General features: G+C 33.2%; 1 protein-coding gene across 33 annotated transcripts in view; it reads left to right on the top strand.

Annotated features, from left to right (window-relative positions):
• Positions 1-2,649: 2,649 nt before the first annotated feature.
• LOC127070054 (myosin heavy chain, muscle) overlaps positions 2,650-23,770 on the top strand; it is a 31,803-nt gene continuing 10,682 nt past the window's right edge. The window contains exons 1-15 of one of the 33 annotated variants that reach the window (XM_051007899.1): positions 2,650-2,709; positions 4,465-4,895; positions 6,773-6,916; positions 8,022-8,178; positions 8,266-8,492; positions 8,674-8,737; positions 8,826-8,924; positions 9,395-9,498; positions 13,850-13,987; positions 14,152-14,421; positions 16,293-16,463; positions 20,054-20,233; positions 20,506-20,930; positions 21,222-21,339; positions 23,395-23,658. In XM_051007899.1, the coding sequence (XP_050863856.1) occupies positions 4,689-4,895; positions 6,773-6,916; positions 8,022-8,178; positions 8,266-8,492; positions 8,674-8,737; positions 8,826-8,924; positions 9,395-9,498; positions 13,850-13,987; positions 14,152-14,421; positions 16,293-16,463; positions 20,054-20,233; positions 20,506-20,930; positions 21,222-21,339; positions 23,395-23,658 (2,568 nt within the window). In that variant the 5' untranslated portion in view covers positions 2,650-2,709; positions 4,465-4,688. Of the gene's footprint in view, positions 2,710-4,464; positions 4,896-6,772; positions 6,917-7,034; positions 7,179-8,021; positions 8,179-8,265; positions 8,493-8,673; positions 8,738-8,825; positions 8,925-9,394; positions 9,499-10,309; positions 10,414-12,077; positions 12,182-13,849; positions 13,988-14,151; positions 14,422-14,922; positions 15,094-16,292; positions 16,464-17,234; positions 17,406-18,374; positions 18,546-19,216; positions 19,388-20,053; positions 20,234-20,505; positions 20,931-21,221; positions 21,340-21,911; positions 22,033-22,785; positions 22,904-23,394; positions 23,659-23,770 lie in introns of all 33 variants that reach the window. The other 32 variants (XM_051007896.1, XM_051007895.1, XM_051007898.1 and 29 more) reach the window with 32 other exon arrangements.

Below are 23,770 nucleotides of genomic sequence, written 5' to 3'. Positions count from 1 at the left end.
GTCGTTGTCTTGAGAGTCTCGCAATAAACATTGGTATGGCATCCGCCCGCGTCAGAATCTTAATTTACCGACGGTGTTGCGCAACCGATCTATTTCCGCGCATTCCTAATCGCGCGACTAACTCCAATAGTTATCGTTTTTCCCTATCGTGTCGATGATATCCATTTAATGATTTCATTGATTTTCATCATTGCTCTTTTTCGACAAATAATAAAATATAATCTTAGCAAATATATTTTAAATTATTAATTATGCTAAGGAACTTACATTAATTTCGTTCTGATCAGTTTTAGAAAAGTCTTTGTTTTGTTTGTTATAAAAGAAAATGGAACAACTTTTGTATAGAGGATTAAGACTTCTTTTTTTAGATTAGATCACTAAGGTTAACATTACAACTTAGTGAATACATACATATGTTTCGTGAATCGTGAATGACGTTTAGATTGAAATTAGATAAATGACATGGCTAAATTCTTTTTTGTTTATCGATGCATCTTAAAATTAATCCTTAAAGATACATAGATCACTTATGTTACTTATAAAATAAACATCTATATTAATTGTTAATAGTTCAAAATAGTTCAAAATAAAAGAGTTATTATTTAAAGATGAAATCAAAGTTATATTTTCCATGTCATTTGATCAGAACAATTAGAATTACAAGAATCAATTGGTAACTCATTGAAAGATATCGCTAATTTAGCGTGCATATAAAGTTGAGATTAATTTACTATTCGATTTTCATCTAAACACATGTTTGGCACTCTATTCGATTTACTATATAGCTTTTAGATTGGACGATTAGGGTTGATTAGTCACGTTTTAGTTTTACTGAAAAACGATGCCAAAATTTCACATATTCTTTTTCTATCCTTTCTTTTTACTACATTTTATAATAATACATGTATAAAATTAATTAGATGTTATAAATAAATCGTAATGATTGATCTCTTAAATCGATTATTCGATTATATGCAATAATCATGGTTCCTTCCGCATTAGATCTTTCTGCCAAATTGGCAAAACTGGATAACATCCAATTTCATAGAAATACCGAAGGAAATGATGTTGCTATATCGACTCGTGATTTTCGAGATCATTGAAATCCTTCTTTGACTCGGTTATATTAATGAAATTTCAAGGACATCCTCGGAACTTGTAATCTAACTTTTCGAATTTCATTGTTATCATATTTGTCTCTCTCTCTCTTCCTCATTCTAAACTTAAAGAAAGATGTTAATCTTTTTGATTGTGTAAAAATTAAATTGTTGCTTTTGTTTGGTTTTTCTCTATTTAATTAGATTTTGTAAAAAATTTATTAGAAACTTTTACGTGTTGGTCACGTGATGATCAAAACGATGAGGTTGTATTTTTAACTAATTTTATTATCACAGTTGAATACCTATTATACATATCGTTTATTATAAATTTTATTTCATTCTAGCAAAGAAATGATCTATCGTAAAATTCATAATTTATATTTTATGACATAAGCGATATATATAACGAAATGAATAATACATGTAACGAAATGTATTGCAACGATTTTTGTCATTTAAAATCCGGTGAATATTTAATGTTTTGAACGTTCTAATGTTAGCAAATATGAATTCATCTTGAAAATAAAACTATTTATATATCTATAGATATGTAAATTAAAAAAAAATAATAATAATAATAACAACAACAGCAACAACAATAAAAGAGAAATACAGTTAACAATAAAACAACATTTACTGTAATAAATAAAACATCAAAATTAAACACGAATTATTAAAAGCGTGTTAAAGATCTTAACTAATATAAAAATAATTGAACTGATCAATTCGATATAATATAGATGTTAAATCAATAAGGAAAGAAGAAGAAACAAAAAAATATATAACAAAATGTAGTAAACCGAAAATCAAGAAAATCAAAGACGAATCATTAGGAATTCATAGAAGATATCTGAAGAAACATAAAAATGATCGATCGAACATAAGCTGGATGATAGATCGATCTCTTTTATAAGAAGAGAAGATGCAACTATTTCGCAGCTGTTATCATCGATCTATCGTGTATGACCACGTGCATCTTCCACGTGGACCGTACGTTGCTGTTGCAATGGATCGTGTCTCGGGTATTCGAGGGGACTACCACCACCTGACAAGCAACCAACTACTCTCCACACTCTTGTCCGGATCTTATTCGCGTCCTTCCGACATACACCTCGATGGAATGGCGCTAGACTGGTCCATGAGCATCGTCTAAAGGGAGTTTCGATCTTCCTAGCTGCAATAGAAAGACTAAGAGATAGACAGAATAAGCAAGAACGAACGAACGAACGAACGAACGAACGAACGAGCGAGCGAGCGAGCGAGCGAGCGAGTGAGAGAGGGGGAGAGAATGGAACCTTCCCCCTTGGAAATGATTCTCATAGGCATAACAGTCTATCTCACTCCAACATACTATCTATTTTCATCTCACTCAAGTCGAGCCGAGCACGGACGTACAACTCCGCGCTCGTAGTACCTTTCCGCCACCACCCCCTTGTCACACTTTCGCTATCATCTCCACCTAAAAAGGTAGATTGGCCCAGGAACTAACGCGCTTTTTCATTGGCCCATATCGTCTACCAATCGTAAGCCTCGTTACAGCTTAGGATCACGTTGCACGCGCTTATATTGGGAGCCCCCGCTCGTTTCCCCGACAGAACGGCTCTCTAACGTAAGTGAATCACGTCGATTGTTCTCTTTGCCGGAAAAATATATATATATTTTTTTTCTTTTTCTTTTTCTTTTATTTGCTTTTTAAGAGTGTCAGATTATTTTTCTTATTCTCGCAAAGTTTTCAATTGTGAAAAGTATTCTAGTTTTGTTCGATGTAGATTTTCGAGAATGAGACAGAGAAAGATTGAAAGAGGGAGGAATATTGAAAAGATTTTTTCGAAATAATGTATTAGGAAGTACATACATGCTATGAGATTAGATTTTCATCATCGAATTCTCAAATTTACATTCGAAGACGTTGTTCACGTTCCGTCATCTCTAAAGAAAAAAAATTCTCTACTTGAGAAAAAGATTCATCACAACCCAGAGACACGGGAGGCTGAAAACTTGGATCAATCAACCAGTTGGGAATATCTCCATCTTTTCGAAGTTTCAATCGCGCGAGAGAGATTAAAAAAACCTAAGAGGAAAAGTGCGAATTACTACTTTTGTTTAACCACAAAAGGGATTTTTTATAGTGGACAAAAATCTAAAGGTGTTTTACAAAGGAAGACGGTCGATTCTGTCGATCAATTGTGTGCTAATTGGATTCAGAGTTTCCATTTGTTTTCGATAGTCGAATTCTATCTTTTGTGTGTGCTTTTTTGTATATGCATATGTAATACATATACACGTATATATATATGTACATATATGTGTGTATATATGTATATATATATATTTATATACACATATATGAAAGATCGAGAAACATTTTTTACGAAGATCGAAACAGTGAAATTCGGTGCGACGACATTTGTGAAATTATTTAAACGAAGGACTGATTTTTGTTAATGTTTCTACGGATGATTCAATCAACCATTTATTTATTTGTTTTTTTTTTTTCAAATAATAGGTTTAGTGCTTTTACAAGTTTCTTAACGAGCGAAATATCGCTTCAAAGTACCAATACAATACCTAAAATCTAATTTTCTCTCTCTCTTGATGATACGAATAATGTCGGACTTATCATTGGGATATACTACTTAAACGAGAATATATTCAAAAAAGAAGTAATAAATCGACGAATTGCGGACTTAATTTGTATATAATTAGTGAAAATATTCGATTTTGTAGAGGGAAATTAAACTAAAATAATTAATCATTTCGTTTTTTGTTCGTCGAGGAAAGTTCGTTACGAAAAAGCTTTGTCGATTGCGACGCCATTTCGATGAAAAATTGCGCGGCAAAACTTAAACTTAAATTGTCCGAGATAGCACGTGATATATTTCCTTTTTTTACTTATTCTTTCGAAATCTTTCTATTGCATTTCAAAATGGATATATATATATACATTTATATGAGAATATATATATATGTACCTTTTTTTGAATGTGATTTTTATTTATCCATTTATCAAGGCAATGGCGTGTTTTTAATCCGTGATTTAATTCATTGGTATTTCGTTGAAGAAGGCGGAGTTATTTTTGACTTGTTCTACTTCCTATTAAAACATGCATCGATATACATATGTAATACGTATGTAATCGTGGAGATTATGATGATATCTTTCCAAATTGATTTCAAACGAACGAAAGTAGGAACGTGTGACGAAAAGACACATAAGAATTTGTACTCTCTTTCTCTCTTTCGATTTTACTTTTATTTTTATAGTCTGAACGAATCATATTGATGTCGATGACGAAAGAAATTTAATTTTGACGAAAGAAATTCGATTTTATCGTTTAACATACGATCTTTGTTTATTGTTTAGGGCCGCCCAGATCGTGCCGCCAGAAGTAGTCCGTCCGTCGCCGAATTCAGCGAGGAACGAAGAGAACGAAGAAAAATAAATCAAGCGAGCAGGCCTCCCTCTCCCTCTTATAAAAGTGGGAAAACGACGAAAAGTGTGAAAGGATAAAGAATAGAAAGAAGAATATCTTTCTCGAGTTTTGAAGTAATCTAGTAATCGAGAAGTAGCAATCAAAGTCATCCAACATGCCAAAGCCAAAGCCTCAGGAGGGAGAAGATCCTGATCCAACTCCCTATCTCTTTGTTTCCCTTGAACAAAAGAGAATCGATCAGACCAAACCTTATGACGCTAAAAAGGCGTGCTGGGTACCCGATGAAAAGGAGGGCTATCTTCTTGGTGAAATCAAAGCTACCAAGGGGGATGTTGTTTCCGTCGGATTACCAGGCGGCGAGGTTTGCACTTTTTTATTTAATCGTTTAATCGATAACCCATCTCTCAATTTTCTTTGTAAACTTTATATTACGTTCCTAGATATGTAATTGATATCATTTTCTCACATGTCGGTACTTTAACACATTGCAAGTGTTATTATATTTTCATACTTTCATACTTGGTTATTTAGATCATTTAAATATACATTCTTACATACGTATGTAAGAATTATATTAATATAAAATTGATTATATGTAAGACACAACAGTACATGTCCAAAATTTTAAAGTTTCGAGTTACTTTATTTATTTATTCTTTCTTTTTTTTTAATGTTAATATGATTCCTTGATTGGTTAAAAATGTACAAATTGAGAATAGGTAAAAGATTCGTTGGAGATGTAGGTACATATTGTACGTATTTAACGATTCTACTTAATATTCTCTTAATATTCTACGTTTCCAACGAAGGTACGAGATGATACTTTAAGAGATACATAAAGATATAAGCTTGTATATATACGTATGTACCTACATGTACAAGGAAGGCAAGCATGCCGGGGCTTCGCCGTATCAAGCTACTCCGTCTCTATTTTTGGAGAGAACAGAAATCGCTCGAAGCTTTTACGACCTTCTATCGTCGAACGCGCCAAGATATCCGGCACTCTCTCTACGTTCTCTTTCTATCAACGAAAATAAATTGACGAGAAAATGAATTTTTCTTGTAAAAAAGGAAAATAAAGAAAGAAAACAAAATACATATCCAATCAAAAACAGAAACAATAGAGCTAATTTCATCTCAGATAATCAAAAAAGAAAAAGAAAACGTGCAGATATTTTATTGCACTTTCATTTTTTTATTATCAAAAAGAAGAGAAAAAAATCTGGTGGTGATGAAAGAGAATTTTCTATTAGAAACAATGTAGGTAATTTGACTATAATTAAATACGGAATAAAGCAAAATATTCAAATAAAAATTTGAATCTAACTTTAACTTGACAATTTTTATCGACAAATAAATGAATAAATAAATAAATTCTGTGTTACGATTAACTGACATAAAAAAAAAAAGAAAATGGAGAAAAGAAGTAGATGAAAAGAAACGGAAGAAGTATGGTGTTACATAATGGTTCAGCAAACCCTGGCCCGTCGACACCTAAACGCTATTGTTAGCATAGCTAGCGACGACGGTAATAATAAATTGAAACGCCACTTCTCGAAACGCAGGTCAATATATTTTTAGAGCACTGTCAAAAGCTAGCTAGCTAGCTAGCCAGAGACAGATGGATAGAAAGAGAAAGAGATATGCTTTGCCGGATATACTGTCTCTCGCGCTTTTACGCAACGTGATTGAGAAGAGAGAGAGAGGAAAAAAAGGAAGAAAAAAAATATATATGTATGTATGTATGTGTGTGTAGCTTCACGATCGGCTACATTTATTTTAGTATCGACATTTCGAAGCTAAATGAGACTATGTGTTATCTTTATCGTACCACCCACAGTAGTTTGCCAAAATGATTGCAATCAATTACAAGTTTTGTTGAAACTCTAAGTTTTGTTATATATGAAGTATACGTTGCGTATTGGCGTAAACACAATATTAAATGTTATAAGATTATCGAAAAAAAAAATGATAAAAGAATAGAAACAGAAATATCAGAAATTTCATTTGAGTTGGTAGAGTAATTATTGAGAAATCAAATTTTGTAACTTCTTAGTGTTCTTGTATATATGCAATGCTTTATTATAAAAATAATATTTATATAAAGGCTATTTGTGTAAACCTTGTATATGCTAACAATAAGAAAAGAAATGAAGAAAACAAAAGTAAGTGCAAGATAATTATTTACTAACGATGAATATGAGAACGAATTACCATAAAACACGGGCGCCCACACAGACGAAACAGTTCCGCAAAGACCAGCTGTCCCAAGTGAACCCACCAAAATTTGAAAAATCCGAAGATATGGCAGATCTGACCTTCCTGAACGAGGCTTCCGTATTGCACAATCTGAAACAACGTTATTACCACAAACTAATTTACGTAAGTCATAGTTTCATTATTATTAATATTAACCGGGATTTTTTTTTCTCTTTTCTCTTGCCCTTCCCCCTCTTCTCTCGCTCTCTTCTTCCGTCTCTTTGGGGGACTATGGTGACAGACCAGGGACTATAAGAAGGATCAACTGCAACAAGTGAACCCGCCAAAATACGAGAAATGCGAGGACATGTCTAATCTGACCTACCTCAATGATGCTTCAGTACTACACAACTTAAAACAACGTTACTACGCCCAACTCATCTACGTAAGACTTCAGTCCTGAAGGAGAACAATTTGACTCCGCTTATCTGTGGAGTGAAACCTTGTCGTTTACATCTTTGGCTTCTCCTGATTTTTTTTTGTTTTTTTAAAGATCAATGAAAGAAAAAAAGAGATATCGAGTTAATGAGAACAATAGTCGAGAAAAATATCTCCTTAAGATATTTTTCTTTCTTCTAATAACGTTCTCAGCTTGATTCTCTGATGATATTGTCTTCTTAATGTTCTCCTTATCTTGTTGAATTGTTTGTAAAAAACAACGAAACGTCGTTACAAAGCACTACTACGTGCCATGACGTTTAACAGTTCCAGAAGAATCGTTTTTCGTATATTGGTAAACGACATTAAGACTTGTCGCCAATGATAACTATCGTAATCGAGGATTTCCTTCAAAATCATCGTCTCACGTGTCATCTCTCAGATACTTCTGAATTTTCATCTTCATTTTGTGATTGATATACCTGATTTGTGTTGTTCTTTTTATCTCTTCCCTTTTTTTTTATCTTCGTGGCTTGCATACATTCTATGATTTATCGTTTAATAATTTTGTCTATGGTTAAACTCTCGTCTCGAGACACGAGTTGTTTATTAATAAAGAAAATGTTTAAATCGTCCTACATTTTCTTTTTATATAATTTCTCTTGAATCTTTATATAATAACAGCAGCAGTATGAGACCGCAGACCGGCCAACCACCAATGGGGAATTGGTCTTCTATTTATTTGTGCATTTCCTATGTGTTTTTTCTTCTTGTTGTTGTTCCCATGCTTTTTCCGAAGAAACATTTTTATTCGACAATTATTATTACGCACATGTACATCATTTTACAGACGTATTCTGGCCTGTTCTGCGTTGCCATTAACCCTTACAAAAGATTCCCTGTCTATACTCAAAGGTGCGCAAAATTATATCGTGGTAAAAGACGTAACGAAGTTCCACCCCATATCTTTGCCATTTCTGACGGTGCTTACGTCAACATGTTAACCAGTAAGTTTATATCAACATAAAACATTTAGATAACAAGAAAAAAAAAAAGAAAAGATTTGATGAGATAAATGTTCTTTCCTTTCACAGACAGTGAGAATCAGTCTATGTTGATTACCGGTGAATCTGGTGCTGGTAAAACTGAGAACACGAAAAAAGTAATTGCTTACTTTGCTACTGTTGGTGCTTCAACAAAGAAATCTGATGATACATCTCAAAAGAAGGGTTCTCTTGAGGATCAAGTCGTTCAGACTAATCCCGTATTAGAAGCCTTTGGTAATGCTAAGACCGTCCGTAATGACAACTCCTCGCGTTTCGTAAGTTTGTCTATTTATTTAATAATGATTTCTTTTTTTAATTTTGTTTACTTCGAATTATAAACATAATCTCAAGTATATACCGATATAACTTGAAAAATGAAACTTTATGAAAACGAACAGAGATAACAGTATACGTTTATTGATTGATATAAGTAATTATACTATTGTTCACGTTTAGGGTAAATTCATTCGTATTCACTTCGGTCCCTCTGGAAAATTGGCCGGTGCCGATATTGAGACTTGTAAGTAGACCAAATCAAATATCTTTTTCATTGATATCAAACAATAGTAATCATTTATGAATGAATTCAATAATTCAATAATTAACAGATCTATTGGAAAAGGCTCGTGTCATCTCTCAACAGACTTTAGAACGTTCGTATCACATCTTCTACCAAATGATGTCTGGATCTGTGAAAGGGTTAAAGGGTAAGAGCATATAACCTTTTGAAAAAAGGATAATATTCAAATAGAACAACTTTAACCTGATAATCCCAAGTTAATCAGAATTCATATTCTCATTACTTACTTCACATTAGTTATTTATTTGGGAAGTATCAGGTAATAGGTGTTCACATTTATTATAAATATTTTATGTTAGGTATATAATATCCCTCTTGATAATAGGAACTATAGTTATCAACAGTTAAGCTCGTTATTAGGACAATCTTATTATTATTAAGTCATGTTGCAAAAATAAAGGATCTCCAGAGAACCTGTACATCGATGATATCCTGGAAAATACTGTACCAATATCTTTGTGGACTATCTTATTTAGATATCAATGAATTCAACTATCGAGGAACGACAATAGTGAATCTTATGATTCAGGTTTCTCCAGCATCATCATATATATCGTTATTCATTTGATGTTTACCTTTGACCATCCTTCCATACAGACATATGCTGTTTATCGGACAACGTTCACGATTACCACTTCATCTCTCAGGGCAAGACTACTATTCCAAATGTTGACGACGGCGAGGAATTACAACTTACCGACGTAAGAACCTGCACCTGATGAAGATGTCGCAGGGACTCGCCTGCGCCTTTTGTTATCGCCTCGATTATTTGTTTTCTCTTTTACGTTGTTTTGTTCTTTTTTGTTTCCCCGTTTTTCTTCAATATGTTCTTAATTATATCCATTAATCATTGACATTGAAAAGATTTCACTAAATGATTCATCATTGAAATCTTTTTGATTTTGAAATTATTTGGTGCAACGCCAGTGTTCATATATTATGATTAATATATGAATAGAAATGATGTTCTTAGAATAGAAATAATATATCGGTGTTGTTATGAAAGGATGTGTGTTCGTATTTTAAAGATGTCCACCATAGGCAAAGGACATTGTGTATAGTAGCATTCTCTAAAGGACAATGGAATATTTGGCTGGAGAAGCAATATGTTATAATAGTATTGAGATACTTTTATAAACATTATGAATCAGTTGGAAAAACTATACTTATACATCACATATAAATATGATAAACTCTTTGATGAAAAATTGATCATTGTCAAGTCTATACTTAAGAAACAATTGTTAAAACAGTTTGGTTATATGTAACGACGATGTAGAAGTGAAGTTTTTTCATATATAATAATACCCCAAAAACGGGTGTGATCTTTAGCCCCATATGACGAGATCTTTGATGATGAGATTGTCAAAGGCTTTGTAGATGATCCCTTGTAGATATTCCTGATGTAGTTTAGATCCCCCGAAGGAAAGCCACTAGGAAACACGTGGTCTCCATCGTTTGTGATTTCTCTAACACCTGCATGTTTTTTTCTTTTTCTTCCGACACTTGTAGAGATGTTGCTGCTGTCCAACAACATCCACGACTACTACTTTGTGTCACAAGGGAAGACGACTATTCCTGGTCTCGATGACGGCGAGGAACTTTTGATTACCGACGTAAGTGCATGCGATTCTAATCATTTTATCCAATGCAATCAACTTTCCATCCTGGAAGAATAGCAGATTCAGGATTCGTTTAATAATAATAATATATATTTCTATTATTATATTATTATTATTATCGTTATTATTATTATTATTATTATTATTATTATTATTATTATTATTATTTTTTATGATTTTCTCTTATCGCCTTGTGTTTACTCAATCTGCTTAATCTTTTGCTATGTGTTTTTTTATGTAGGATCTGTATCTATGTCTGTCTCTGTTTGCCTGTCTCTTTCTATCTGTTTCTCTTTCTCTATCTATCTATCTATCTATCTATCTATCTGTCTGTCTGTCTGTCTATCTGTCTGTCTTTCTTTCTCTCTTTTCGTGTACTCTCTTTCAGCTCTATCGTTCTATGTGCCTACACCTCATACAAAAGATTTGTAATAATCATCCACATTTTTACAGCTACATTAGAATGGACACTGGGAACCTTGATACTTTTTACTGTACTTTCAGTTTCTCTCCTTCTTCTTCTTCTTCTTCTTCTTCTTCTTCTTTTTCTTCTTCTCTTTCTTCGTCTTTCATTTTTTGCCTATCTATCTATTGCTTTTGTTTGTTTTTTTTCAGCAATTATCATTACATGTAACATATGTCATATTCGTACGTAAAGAACTTTTGATATGTCCCGGATAATATCTCTGTTGAAAAGTTCTTCACGTTTAAAATACATTAACGAGCACCGTATCGTTTCTTGAAGAAATTAACGATATCAGTGCTCGTAATGAACCCATACATAAGATAGGGGATATCGTATAATACAGAAATGACCTTCCTGAGCAACCGGATTGGAGACTACTGGTATATTAGCCAGGGTAAGACAAGAATTCCGGGAGTCAACGACGCCTCTGAGATGGAAGAAACGGACGTAAGTCCATCCCCCAAAGGTACCTGCGATTCTCACCAAAGTTCATGTCGCCTTGATCATCTTTTCTTCTATCCTTTTTTTTTATCATTTATATCAGAGTAATAAAACTTTAATGATACGATTATGAATGAAATACATTATAAATTCGATAACATTTTAAATCGTTTGTTGAATAAAGGTTTAACTTCTATTCAAAATTACTATTTTCAAATTATTATTAAGAATATGAAATATTAATAAATACATTTTTTTAATTATTCTTTTTTATATTTTTGTTAATTATTTCTAAATTTCGTTCACAGTAGATCTCTCTCTCTCTCTTTCTCTCTACATATATATATCTTTTTTGTAGAAAATATTTTAATCAGTGTTTTTTCTAATCAAGGTGGCATGAAATCTGGATGAAGATTTGACAGGAACCATCCCCTCGCTCCCCCGCTTGCAAAAGCTGCTTGCCGGCGCAATCGGGGTGCGGGGAGATTGGGGGACGTTCGAAGCTAGGAAAATAATAATGAAAAAAAAAGGAAGGAATCATCCCCCAACGTACTCGCTCCCCGATCAGCATTATCACTCACCTTATATAATTATATATCATCATCCTCGGCAGCCGTTTCTCGTAGGGTTTTTCAACTCGTTTAGGAAATTTTATATACATGTAGGAGTAGAGAAAAAAGAAAGGATTCAACTAGGAAAGTGAATTTTGTTAATTTTACAAATTGTCCATCTTCTTCATAATGCTTCGCAGAAATGTGTTTCTTATCCAACAACATATACGACTATCACAACGTCTCTCAAGGAAAAATCACGATCCCCAACGTCGACGATGGCGAGGAATGTCAACTTACTGATGTAAGTTCAATCCAAAAAAGGAAAATCTTCGATTTGTAATATATCTTTTATCCTATTCTTCTTCTCCCTTTGTCATTGATTTTCCGATAATTGTAGACTATACCTTTGAGAATCCTAATTCAATCCGATCACTTTATTATACTATGTTGATCGTAGTGATCATCGTCTCGATGATTTGTTTTGTAGATACTACAACAAATTGGTTTGGTAGTACCCTGTATAAATATGGTTACGAAAGGGAAAGTATCAATTAGAAATTGGTCCGACGTATAAACCATTTTTCTAGTTTCTTACTTTCTCTAATCATATTACATTATCTTTAGTTCCTTTATTTCCCAATTTGAAACCAGTACTTTGACCTGGAGAGTTAAGACACGAATGATATTCTTTTCTTACATGATCACTTTACGATATAAATTCTTCGAATCTATCGATTACCTCAATATCATTTCGTTAGAATTTTTATGGAAAAATGATCATGTTCAAAAAAAAATAGAATATCGTTCTTATTCTTATGATACGAAAAGACTTATTCTAACATGTAGTTAATTCTTTGATTTGATTATCCTTCACTGTTGAATTATATCCAACGTATGATCTTAGTTTTGGACTACGTTGAACCCGATATCTTCCGAGACGTGGAATACTATCTCTCTCTCTCTCTCTCTCTCTCTCTCTTTCTCTCTCATCACTTAGACCTTGAGAAAGCACAAAGGACGGCGGAAAATGTAGCTGAGGAACCAACCTTCAACAGGGATCTCCTCTTTCTCTATCTTTCTCTCTATCTATCTCTGAGTTAGGCTCTCTAGGGACTGAAACTATTCTCCCTTTTTTATTTTCTTTCTTTCAATATGAGAGAAAGCTCTGGTGAAACTCTTACGTGAGAATAATAATCGTTTGTAAACGATTATATCTTCATATACATTGCTTGCATATTGTTTTTCTTCTTTTTGATTATCATTACTATTTTTATTATTACCATTATTATCATTATTATTATTATTATTATTATTGTTCAGTGTTTTGAAATATTAAGGTAAACATTTACAGTCAAAGCATTTTTTACAACATGTCTATTGTCTTTTGCTTTTTGTTTTTATCTCAATGAGATTCAAGCTTAGGGAAGAAGCGGCTACACGACACGAGCTCAGCTTCAGCTTCAGCAATTTTTTTTCTATCTGTTCATATCTTTTCTTCTTTGTTTTTTTCTTTTCTTTGCTATAGTTTGAGCAACGCTTCTTTTTTTCTGTCGCTTCTAAAGATTTATTTATTTCTATGATACGATCGCTTATACGACGATATTCTGTAAAACGTCAAAGTAATATAATATTACATGGTTGAGATACCTTTTTTAATTTTATTTCATTTAAATTTACTTTGACATTTAACGAATAACGTCGATTGTCTCTCGTCCTTGTGTGCTTTTATTATTAATCAAGCATCCGCGAATAAAGAGCCTAAGTTAACAAGCAAATATATATATATATATATATATATATATATATATATAAGATAAGATAATTCTCTTCATGTTAGGGATGTTTGATCTTTCCGAGCAATTTTTAGAAACCTTAGAATTTTCTAAGTTTCTAATACGAATCATCATTCCTATCATGAGAAAATTTCTGAAATTTTGGATAATTAACATAATATTTTTCATGTCTATAGCAAGCCTTTGACGTATTGGGCTTCACGCAAGAAGAAAAGGATAACATCTACAAGATCACTGCTGCTGTTATGCACATGGGTGGTATGAAGTTCAAACAAAGGGGTCGAGAAGAACAGGCTGAAGCTGATGGTACAGAGGTATGTGAAAAAAATATTTAGGTTTGATCAGGAAAACTTTTTAATTCTATGTACCTTATGCATTACGTTCGTTCTTCTGAAAAAGATCAAAGTAATTTTTTTACTTAAAAAAATTGTTTAATTTCGCCACAACGAAAATATGAAAAATATTTTCTATATTATAGGAAGGTGAAAGAGTCGCCAAACTTTTGGGTTGCGACTGTGCCGATCTTTACAAGAACTTGTTAAAACCAAGGATCAAGGTCGGAAACGAGTTCGTCACCCAAGGTCGTAACAAAGATCAAGTAGCCTATTCCGTAGGTGCTATGTCGAAAGCAATGTTCGACAGATTATTCAAATGGTTGGTGAAGAAATGTAACGAGACCCTGGATACTCAACAAAAGAGACAACATTTTATTGGTGTACTAGATATTGCTGGTTTTGAGATTTTCGACGTAAGTATATTTTCATATTAATTAATATCCTTTAAAGGATTATAACAAAGAAAATGCTAAACCAATCGATGACGACTTTGATTTTCTTAATTAATTTCAATGTTTATTTAAACAAGATTTCTAATTAAATTTTTATATTTGTTAATTAAAAGTCGTCGACGTGTTGGAGTCATACAAATTCAATATATATTTAATTCTTATACACATAAGATATTTTCTGAACATCGATTTCGTTCCATTTTTTTTTTTATTTTAATATATACAATTTTACATAAATAATTAATGAAACATTCGATGTTCGATTATAACACAACAACTCGACTCTTATTCATTTATTCATAGTAAAGCAAAAGTAAAGGACTATCTCGAGAATCACGAAAACGAAAAGAAAAGGAAATGGTATTTTACATATCATATATCTTCGATCACATGATTTATAAACAATTGATAATTCTCAATTGTAATTCTACCCTGACCCCATAAATTCATTTCGTCCTTTAGTACAATGGTTTTGAACAACTCTGCATCAACTTCACCAACGAGAAATTACAACAATTCTTCAACCATCACATGTTTGTACTCGAGCAAGAGGAATATAAAAAGGAAGGAATCGTATGGCAGTTCATTGACTTTGGAATGGACTTGCTAGCTTGTATCGAGCTAATTGAGAAGGTAGCCTCTTTTGAGGGACCACCCCATACCCACCCAAAAGAAAAATTTGTTCTTCTTCAATTATCTCTGGACTATTTCCCGAATGCTTTTTCTTCCAAATTTGTGGCACGATTTAGATGGAATTATAGTGATCTTCTCTTCCTCTCAATTGTTCCCTTATTTATTATATTATTCGTCTCTATCTTTGTTCTCCAACCAATGTTTTTTATTTAACCATAGGCATGAATCAATATATGATCTTCCAAAGAAATCTCTTTTCAGTAGTTAATTATACTTATAGAGAAGTACTTCAAAACCAATGGATAATATCAAATATCCACATTGAATATTCTCTAATACATTTCAAACTTCATGATTCTATTTATGACTGTACTCATCATTTTCTCATCTTTGAAGTATTACCCCCTCCCCCTTGTACAAGAGTGTTGATTTGTTTTTTTAGAAAAGTTTGACCTCTCAGATGTTTACCCTAATTTTTATTTAGAAAGCATGGTGAGTCTCCGAACCGAACGTTTAATTTCTCGTAAGGATTCTCCTCTTAGTTCTATTTGGTATTTTCTAATCTCGAAGAAATATATATTTCTCCCCCCACCCCCTCTCTATCTCTCTCTCTCTCTCTCAACGTTCTGGAAAATTGCAGTCAACGAAGAAATCGATAGGTAATGACAAGAGTGTACCTGTTTGTATATATATATATATATATATTATATATACACGTATATTGTATATACATCTTATAATAAATGCAGAAACAGTGGACCTCACATAGAAAATATTAACAGTGTATTTACAAGTAGAAACATACTTGTTCAACCGTCCATAGAAGAACAAGAGACGGTCTAAGTTACTTGTAGTCTGACAATTTGGATTTGTTCATAAACTACGTGTACAGTAGTAGTTGACAATCGTAGACTAATATATTTCTAGTAGAAGTATTTTAATAGAAATACGTTTTTCTATAAAAAGAGAAACGAACTTTGTATGACAATAATCATTCGAACACATAGATATAACATAAGCACGACAAATTTCTATGTGCCAAGTGATTATGTTTGTAGAAATGAGATATAAAAATCATAATCTCATATTGAAAAAAGAAACGAATACACAAAATAAGGAATATCGAAGATTGGACCCGTTTAATCAACTTTGATTCCTCTGACCACAAAAGCATGCCTCTATATTTCTTGCTCGAACAGTTCAACAGCTTCGAGCAGCTCTGTATCAACTTCACCAACGAGAAGCTTCAACAATTCTTCAACCACCACATGTTCGTCCTCGAACAAGAAGAATACACTAAGGAGGGCATTCAATGGGAGTTCATAGACTTTGGCATGGATCTCCTCGCATGTATCGAATTGATTGAGAAGGTATCAAGATGACAAAAAAATAATACCAAAAAAAAAAAATAAATAAAACAAAATAGAGCAACAACAAAATATTATAATCGAATCCATCTCTAAGGAAAGAGAATATGGGTCAATTTATCCGTGAACAAATTTCCTCACGGAGAGCTTCATATTTTTTCTTTTTTTTGATTAATTAACGCTTTTCGATTGACAGCAAAAGTGATCGTCCACTGTTTTCTTGTCTCGTCGTCAAACCCTTTTTTTCCATCCTGCCTACCTGTGATATATTTTCTATTGTTCTTTTCTTTTTTTTTCCCCCCCTTTAGTTTTTAACTCGATTTCGATCTCGTCATGCTGCTTAGTCAGTCCCCTAGTTATTATCGTCGAATCAACGTGTGATCTATCTTCGTGAATTGCTACTCCAGTTTGTCGAATCATCCCGCAAATGCTTTGATTTTTGATCCAACGATATGATCTATTTATCATAGATCGGAACAAAAACGTCTCATACACAAAACGAACCATCGAAACACTAGGTTACACCATTTCTGTTTTTTTCTTTTTTTTTTTTTTGATCATTTCTTTTTTTTTCTTTTTTTTTCCTCCACAATCCATAACGAAAGAAAAAATGGCATGCATTATAATGATTGTTCTTCTTCTTCCTGTGTTTCTCTTTTTCGTTTTCACTTCTCACTCCCCGTGCATCAATCGATCAATCAACGCACATCCCGCACGTACTACATACAAATGCGCATGCAACAACGAAATGGTTCGCTGATATACAAAATACAGTTCAATGGTTTTGAGCAACTCTGCATCAACTTCACCAACGAGAAATTACAACAATTCTTCAATCATCACATGTTTGTACTCGAGCAAGAGGAATACAAGAAGGAAGGCATCGATTGGGAATTTATAGATTTTGGAATGGATTTGGCTGCTTGTATAGAGCTCATCGAAAAGGTATTGGCCAAAATAATTAATAAGTAAACACGAAGACATCTTTTAAGAAAGATGTATCAGAAAAGATTCTGAGAAAATAAGGATGATGATCATGCCGACGACGACAACGACAACGATGATGATAGTAATGATAATCAGCAAGAAGAAAAAGACCGTGGAAGAGGAAAATCAGAATTTCCGAATCGGTCCAACTTTGTTTTGCTAAAGTAGTACATTGGCCATTTGTTTGTCTTGTCTATTCGACGATAATCTTTGGAACATGATATTGTCGAATACTAAGGTACCTAGTACGAGTACCTAATCGTTTTGTACCCCTTATGCGCAACCCCTTGAACCCACATTATAATCATGTGTTTATGTTCTCGACACTCATTATAAAGAATACATGAGAAAAAGTAGCATTTGCATGGAATTATGCCGATAGACGAATCTATAAGAAGGCTCTTTTATCGCAATCTTTCGTTTCTTCTTTTATTTTCGTCTACATGCATATACCTATTTAAATTAGCAAATACGAGATCCTTCAATAGGATCATATATCTCTAACTATATCATATTTGATACTTCCTTGTGATAATAAGTGATCAAAACATAATCATGTTATATAATTTGACATGATTAGTAATCGCTTTCCATTTCATCTACATACATATACATATACGTGTATCTATCATCTCTTTGAAGATAGAACAATCATTTGGAAACATATTGTCCTCTTTGGTCAATCGTTTCAATTGGTTGTATCTATCGTCATTCTACCCTATTGTAAATCCTTTAAAAACTTGCATAATCCTTCTCTAGCTGTCTTCTTCTTTCTTATTCACATATTTTCTTCCTCTGTTCTTCCTACTGTCTCCTTCAAAGGAAAACGAATATATGACAAAAATCATGATAAGCAGCATTAATGACGGCTGTTTATGCCTTTCTTTTCTGTTCTCCGCTTTACCCTTCCACCCCTTGGTCGAGCAGTTCAACAGTTTTGAGCAGCTCTGCATCAACTTCACCAACGAGAAATTGCAACAATTCTTCAACCATCACATGTTTATTCTCGAGCAAGAAGAATATACAAGGGAAGGAATCGAATGGACTTTCATTGACTTTGGAATGGATCTACAGCAGACGATTGATCTTATAGAGAAGGTATTTCCGAGCCAAGATTTCACACGAGGGAAACAAGTTTGGCACGATAATGTTTTATAAAACAAACATTGTGGATCAACTGGTGGAAGGATCGAAGGATGAATTATAGAATCGAATGACTGCTCGAGCATGTGGAATTATATTAGACTTTATTGCTCGATCGTGACTAACCAACTACTATTCTTTCCAGGATACTTACATTTTCCTTCGACTATATGTCTATCCTTATCATTGTCTCATCATCTTTTTTCATTCATGCGTTCTATCAAATGGTCATAGACTTGATCTATTCAAAATTGATTAAAAACTTTCGTTCTTCTTTTTCTTATACTCGAAATTTTTCAAACAAGTCTCTATCGGCCGTTCAAGATAATACGCATTTAATTTATTTCGAGATATCGTATTTGCAAAATGAATTGAAAAAGCTTTGCACGTGAATAAGAAACACTATTAGAGATCCTGATTATACCACAAGGAAGGAAAAAAAGACAAGAAGTCCAGACGAGACCAATGTGGTTTGTCTTCTTCTTCGACAAAGAGATTTGGCTTTGAACCTTTTTCTAGTTTTTTCTGTTTTCTTTTTTTCTTTCTCTGTTTGTGCGTGTTCGCTTCTTCTTCTCCTCCTTCTTCTTCTTCTTCTTCTTCTTCTTCTCCATCCTTGGATGATGCAGTACAACAGTTTCGAGCAACTCTGCATCAACTTTACGAACGAAAAACTACAGCAATACTTCAATCATCACATGTTCATCCTGGAACAAGAAGAATACGAACGCGAGGGTATTCCTTGGACTTTTATCGATTTTGGTATGGACTTGCAGTCGACGATCGATTTGATCGAAAAGGTAAAGCCGAGAATTCTCCCATTCGCGAGCGTCTAGCTCGACTTGCAACAAAAGAAAAAAAGAAAAATTAGTTCCAACAATACTATTGCTTGCTTTGATTTATAACGTTTGTATGTGTTTGCCCTTGTGTGCATTGTCATTGTTTTATTTATGTGCGATTTAAATCTACATACCCGTTATCGTCTTTGTCCAGTGAAAAGAAGAACACGATGATAACTATTCGAAGAAAAAGTATTACGTTAGAAATTTTCTATGAAAATGTAATACGCTATTCATATCGAATAGTATCATTTATTATTACAGTAGATTGAAAAACAAGATATATAATACAGTAAATCTACTAAGAGTAGCGTTTTTTCAGTATCAAACAATTAACCATGATAATTGTAGATGTTTAACATCTCGTTAAACAATATATATATCATATACATATATGTATGTGTATATATATATATATTCTTTCTTATTTCTTAGTTTTTTTTTCTTTTTTAATAACTAATTGCTTTCCGCAGAAAGATATTATTTGATTAGAATATCGAGCTCTCATCGAAATGAATTTTACCCGTGTAATTTTGCATAACGCTACTCTTGGTTTTCATTATATACATCGAAATCATGTTATTAATCTCTCTCCGTTGTCTTTTTTTTTGTTATTTCGGATAATAGCCCATGGGTATCCTCTCGATTCTTGAAGAAGAGTCTATGTTCCCCAAAGCCACAGATAAGACCTTTGAAGAAAAATTGAACAATAATCACTTGGGCAAGAGTCCGAACTTCTTGAAACCAAAACCACCTAAACCTGGTCAGCAAGCGGCTCACTTTGCTATTGGTCATTATGCTGGCAACGTAGGTTTTCTTAATTATTTTTGTTATTTATTAACAATTATGTACAAGGTATCTTAGGACAAGTAGTACAACAAATGGATACAGTGAAAAAAATGTTCTTCCGATAAATATCTTCGACTTATTTCTTTTATATTATTTTATTTATATATATTTTATATAATATCACCTGTTTTCTCGCTTGTACTACAATTCCAAAAGAGATAACCTGTATACTATTTTATTGAAAAAGAAAAAGAAAAAAAAAAGAAAAAAATATACATATATATATTTAGGTACCCTACAACATCACTGGCTGGCTAGAAAAGAACAAGGACCCTCTAAACGATTCGGTAGTCGATCAATACAAAAAATCAAGCAACAAATTGCTAGTAGAAATCTTTGCCGATCATCCAGGCCAATCTGGTGATGCTGGTGGCGGTGGTGGCGGTGGTGCCAAAGGTGGACGTGGTAAAAAGGGTGGTGGTTTCTCCACTGTCTCTTCGTCCTACAGGGAACAGTTAAACAATTTGATGACCACTCTAAGAGCAACTCAACCTCACTTCGTCCGTTGTATCATCCCTAATGAAATGAAACAGCCAGGTGTCATCGATTCTTACCTAGTCATGCATCAGTTGACTTGTAACGGTGTACTTGAAGGCATTCGTATCTGTCGTAAAGGATTCCCCAACAGGATGGTTTATCCTGACTTCAAATTGCGGTAAGCATTGTTTGTTTGATCCTTAGAGAAAGAATAGTTTAATTCTATAGTATATTCCAAGAAGATTCCAAGAGATGTTAATATTTAAATATCTTCTGTTGGAATCTTCTTCAAAGTTATTTATTCGATTTAAATTGACATATTTTAGCTCCTATGGTGATCATAGTTCAGGCCCCAACAAGTTAAAATAATATATATGTATATATTAGTTTAGGACAAATGTTATCACGGCTGTTCTGAAACAATGATTCGTTGACAAAGTAATACAAGTTTTATCTTGTGACCGTACAGTTACATGATCTTAGCGCCAGCTGTTATGGCATCCCAAAAGGATCCAAAGGTGGCTGCTGCAAAATGTTTTGAAGAAATTGGTCTAGATCCCGACAGCTACAGGATCGGTCATACAAAGGCTAGTTGATAAAACTCTGAAAGATATTTTCATTTTCCAAAGTAATAATTACAGATAAATATTTTTCCAAAAGTATCCTAAATAAATATCAATCGATAAGAACGAATAAGATGTAATGAGCATTTCATTGGGAATTTGGAAAAATATTTTATTATTAAGCACGATGATATGTCTTTGAAAAATCCATTGAAAGTCCATAGTAGTGAAAAACCCGTTTGAAAAATATCCGAAAATGTAGATTTGAAATTGTGTGATCGACGTTATTGATCCTAGTTAGAACCGTTCCAATAGAATAGATGTAGTCCCTGATGGTAATTATGAGAAAAAAAAAGTCAATGAATCTGTAGCCCTTTGATTGATATTCCCGTGTGACCCCTTGTAATCGTTATTGATTTTATAAAAATATCATGATGCGATGATGAGACCAATGTGGGGCCAATGAAGAAAAGGAATAAGTCCAAAAGGAGAGAGAAACTTAGGAAATGGCAGATATAAAATCCACGAAAGTTGTGTTACCCTTGTATTAATTCTTCCATACACCTGTTTGTCCCCTGTTCAACCCTAAACCTTAGGTACAAGATCTTGGCACCTGCAGCAGTTGATAAATGCGGTGGAGATCCAAAGAAGGCTGCCGCAGCAATTTTGGAAGGGTCTGGTCTTGATCCTGATCAATACCGTCTTGGACATACCAAGGCACGTTATCCTTGTGCAAATGAGAGTTTCGTCTCGAGAATTTTGATCAAAAGAGACATTTTGATCATTAAGAGTCGATGTTAATGCACTAAGAATGACGAGGCAACAACGACTTCTCTTTAACCTTGGCATTAATGAAAGAATTCTCAGTGCTTTGCTATAAATACATAAATTTTCAGTTATTTTCACAAATAGCATAAGTTTATTCCAGCTATGCCAAATAAATTAGTGAAATATTTCGTAAATTATGTGTGTGTGTGTATGTGTATATATATATATATATATATATATATATATATATATATATATATATCTACGGTGAACTTAGTTGATCGATGTTGTCTCATACGAAACAATCGACTCGTCTCAGATGTTAAGGATTAAGTAATTAATGAACAAATAACAACCTGCCTCTCGTGATTGAATACGTAATAACAAAAGATAATGCAGATTTTCGAGAGAACAGATTTTTTAAAGATTTTAAACAATACTTTCTACATGTATCTTATTATCTTGTAATTTAGAAAATGTTCTTTCGAAAATGATGCGATCGTTGTCCAATTCGTTGATTCTAATAACTCAAAATAAAAAAGAAAAGAAAATAAGAAGGGATTTATCTTTACAAACAGCAAAGAGACGCTGTGAGATAAATTACTCTAACCTTTTTGTGATAATTTTTGTTTGTTCCGTACCCGTACCTGACTATCCAAACCGCAATAAATGTAATTATACAACAACGACGCAACAACACAGATACAAAATTCTGTGCGCCAATGCCATCAAAGAACCTTGCGAACCGCTAAAGGCAACTCAGCTGATCCTCGACGCTATCAATTTGGAACCTGACCAATATCGTATGGGTCTTACCAAGGTACTTGGATACCTTTGGGTCGCAAGAGAAATGCCCTAACAGAATCTTAGACCAAGAACTGTGCTTTTCTAATCATGCGAATCTTATTTTACTAATCATTGATATCTCCTTTATTTCTAGCAAAACGTTATTACTGCTTCACTCTGTCTTGTCGTGTGAAATTATAAATAAGAACTTTGTATCCTGACTTTAATATCGATTTTATCGCTGTTTAATACTTAATTGTTTATTTGCATCAATGTGAAAATCTTAAGTATACCATGAGTGTTGATCTTACTTTGAAGTATTGCACGATTAGATTGATTTAAACATGAAAACGGAAGAAAAGTTTGTTGATTATTTCACCAAAGATCTAATCAAGAATACATATTACAATTAGTAATAAAATAATTAAATAGAAAATTATTATGATAATTATAATGAAATAATCAACATACTCCGATCATTATGGACAATGATTCTATCTGATTATAAATCTTCGACGATAATAGGTATTCTTCCGTGCCGGAGTCTTGGGTCAAATGGAAGAACTTCGTGACGAACGTCTAGGCAAGATCGTATCCTGGATGCAAGCCTTTATTCGAGGTTATCTCTCGCGTAAAGATTACAAGAAACTACAAGATCAACGTTTGGCCCTTGTCGTTGTCCAAAGAAATTTGAGAAAGTATCTTCAACTTCGTACCTGGCCATGGTGGAAATTATGGCAGAAGATCAAACCTCTTCTCAATGCTACCCGTATCGAGGACGAATTGGCTGTAAGTTTTATAGAAATCCTCATTATTTCTTACTCGAAGGATTCAACCATTTTAATGTAAATTCAAAATTACGTCAACTAGGATCAGATGATCTCATTCCCATAACTTTGAC

The sequence above is a fragment of the Vespula vulgaris genome, chromosome 17, assembly GCF_905475345.1.
Source record: "Vespula vulgaris chromosome 17, iyVesVulg1.1, whole genome shotgun sequence".
NCBI lineage: Eukaryota > Metazoa > Arthropoda > Insecta > Hymenoptera > Vespidae > Vespula > Vespula vulgaris.
Note: the sequence above shows the minus strand (reverse complement) of the source record. Positions and strands in the feature narration are given on the sequence as shown.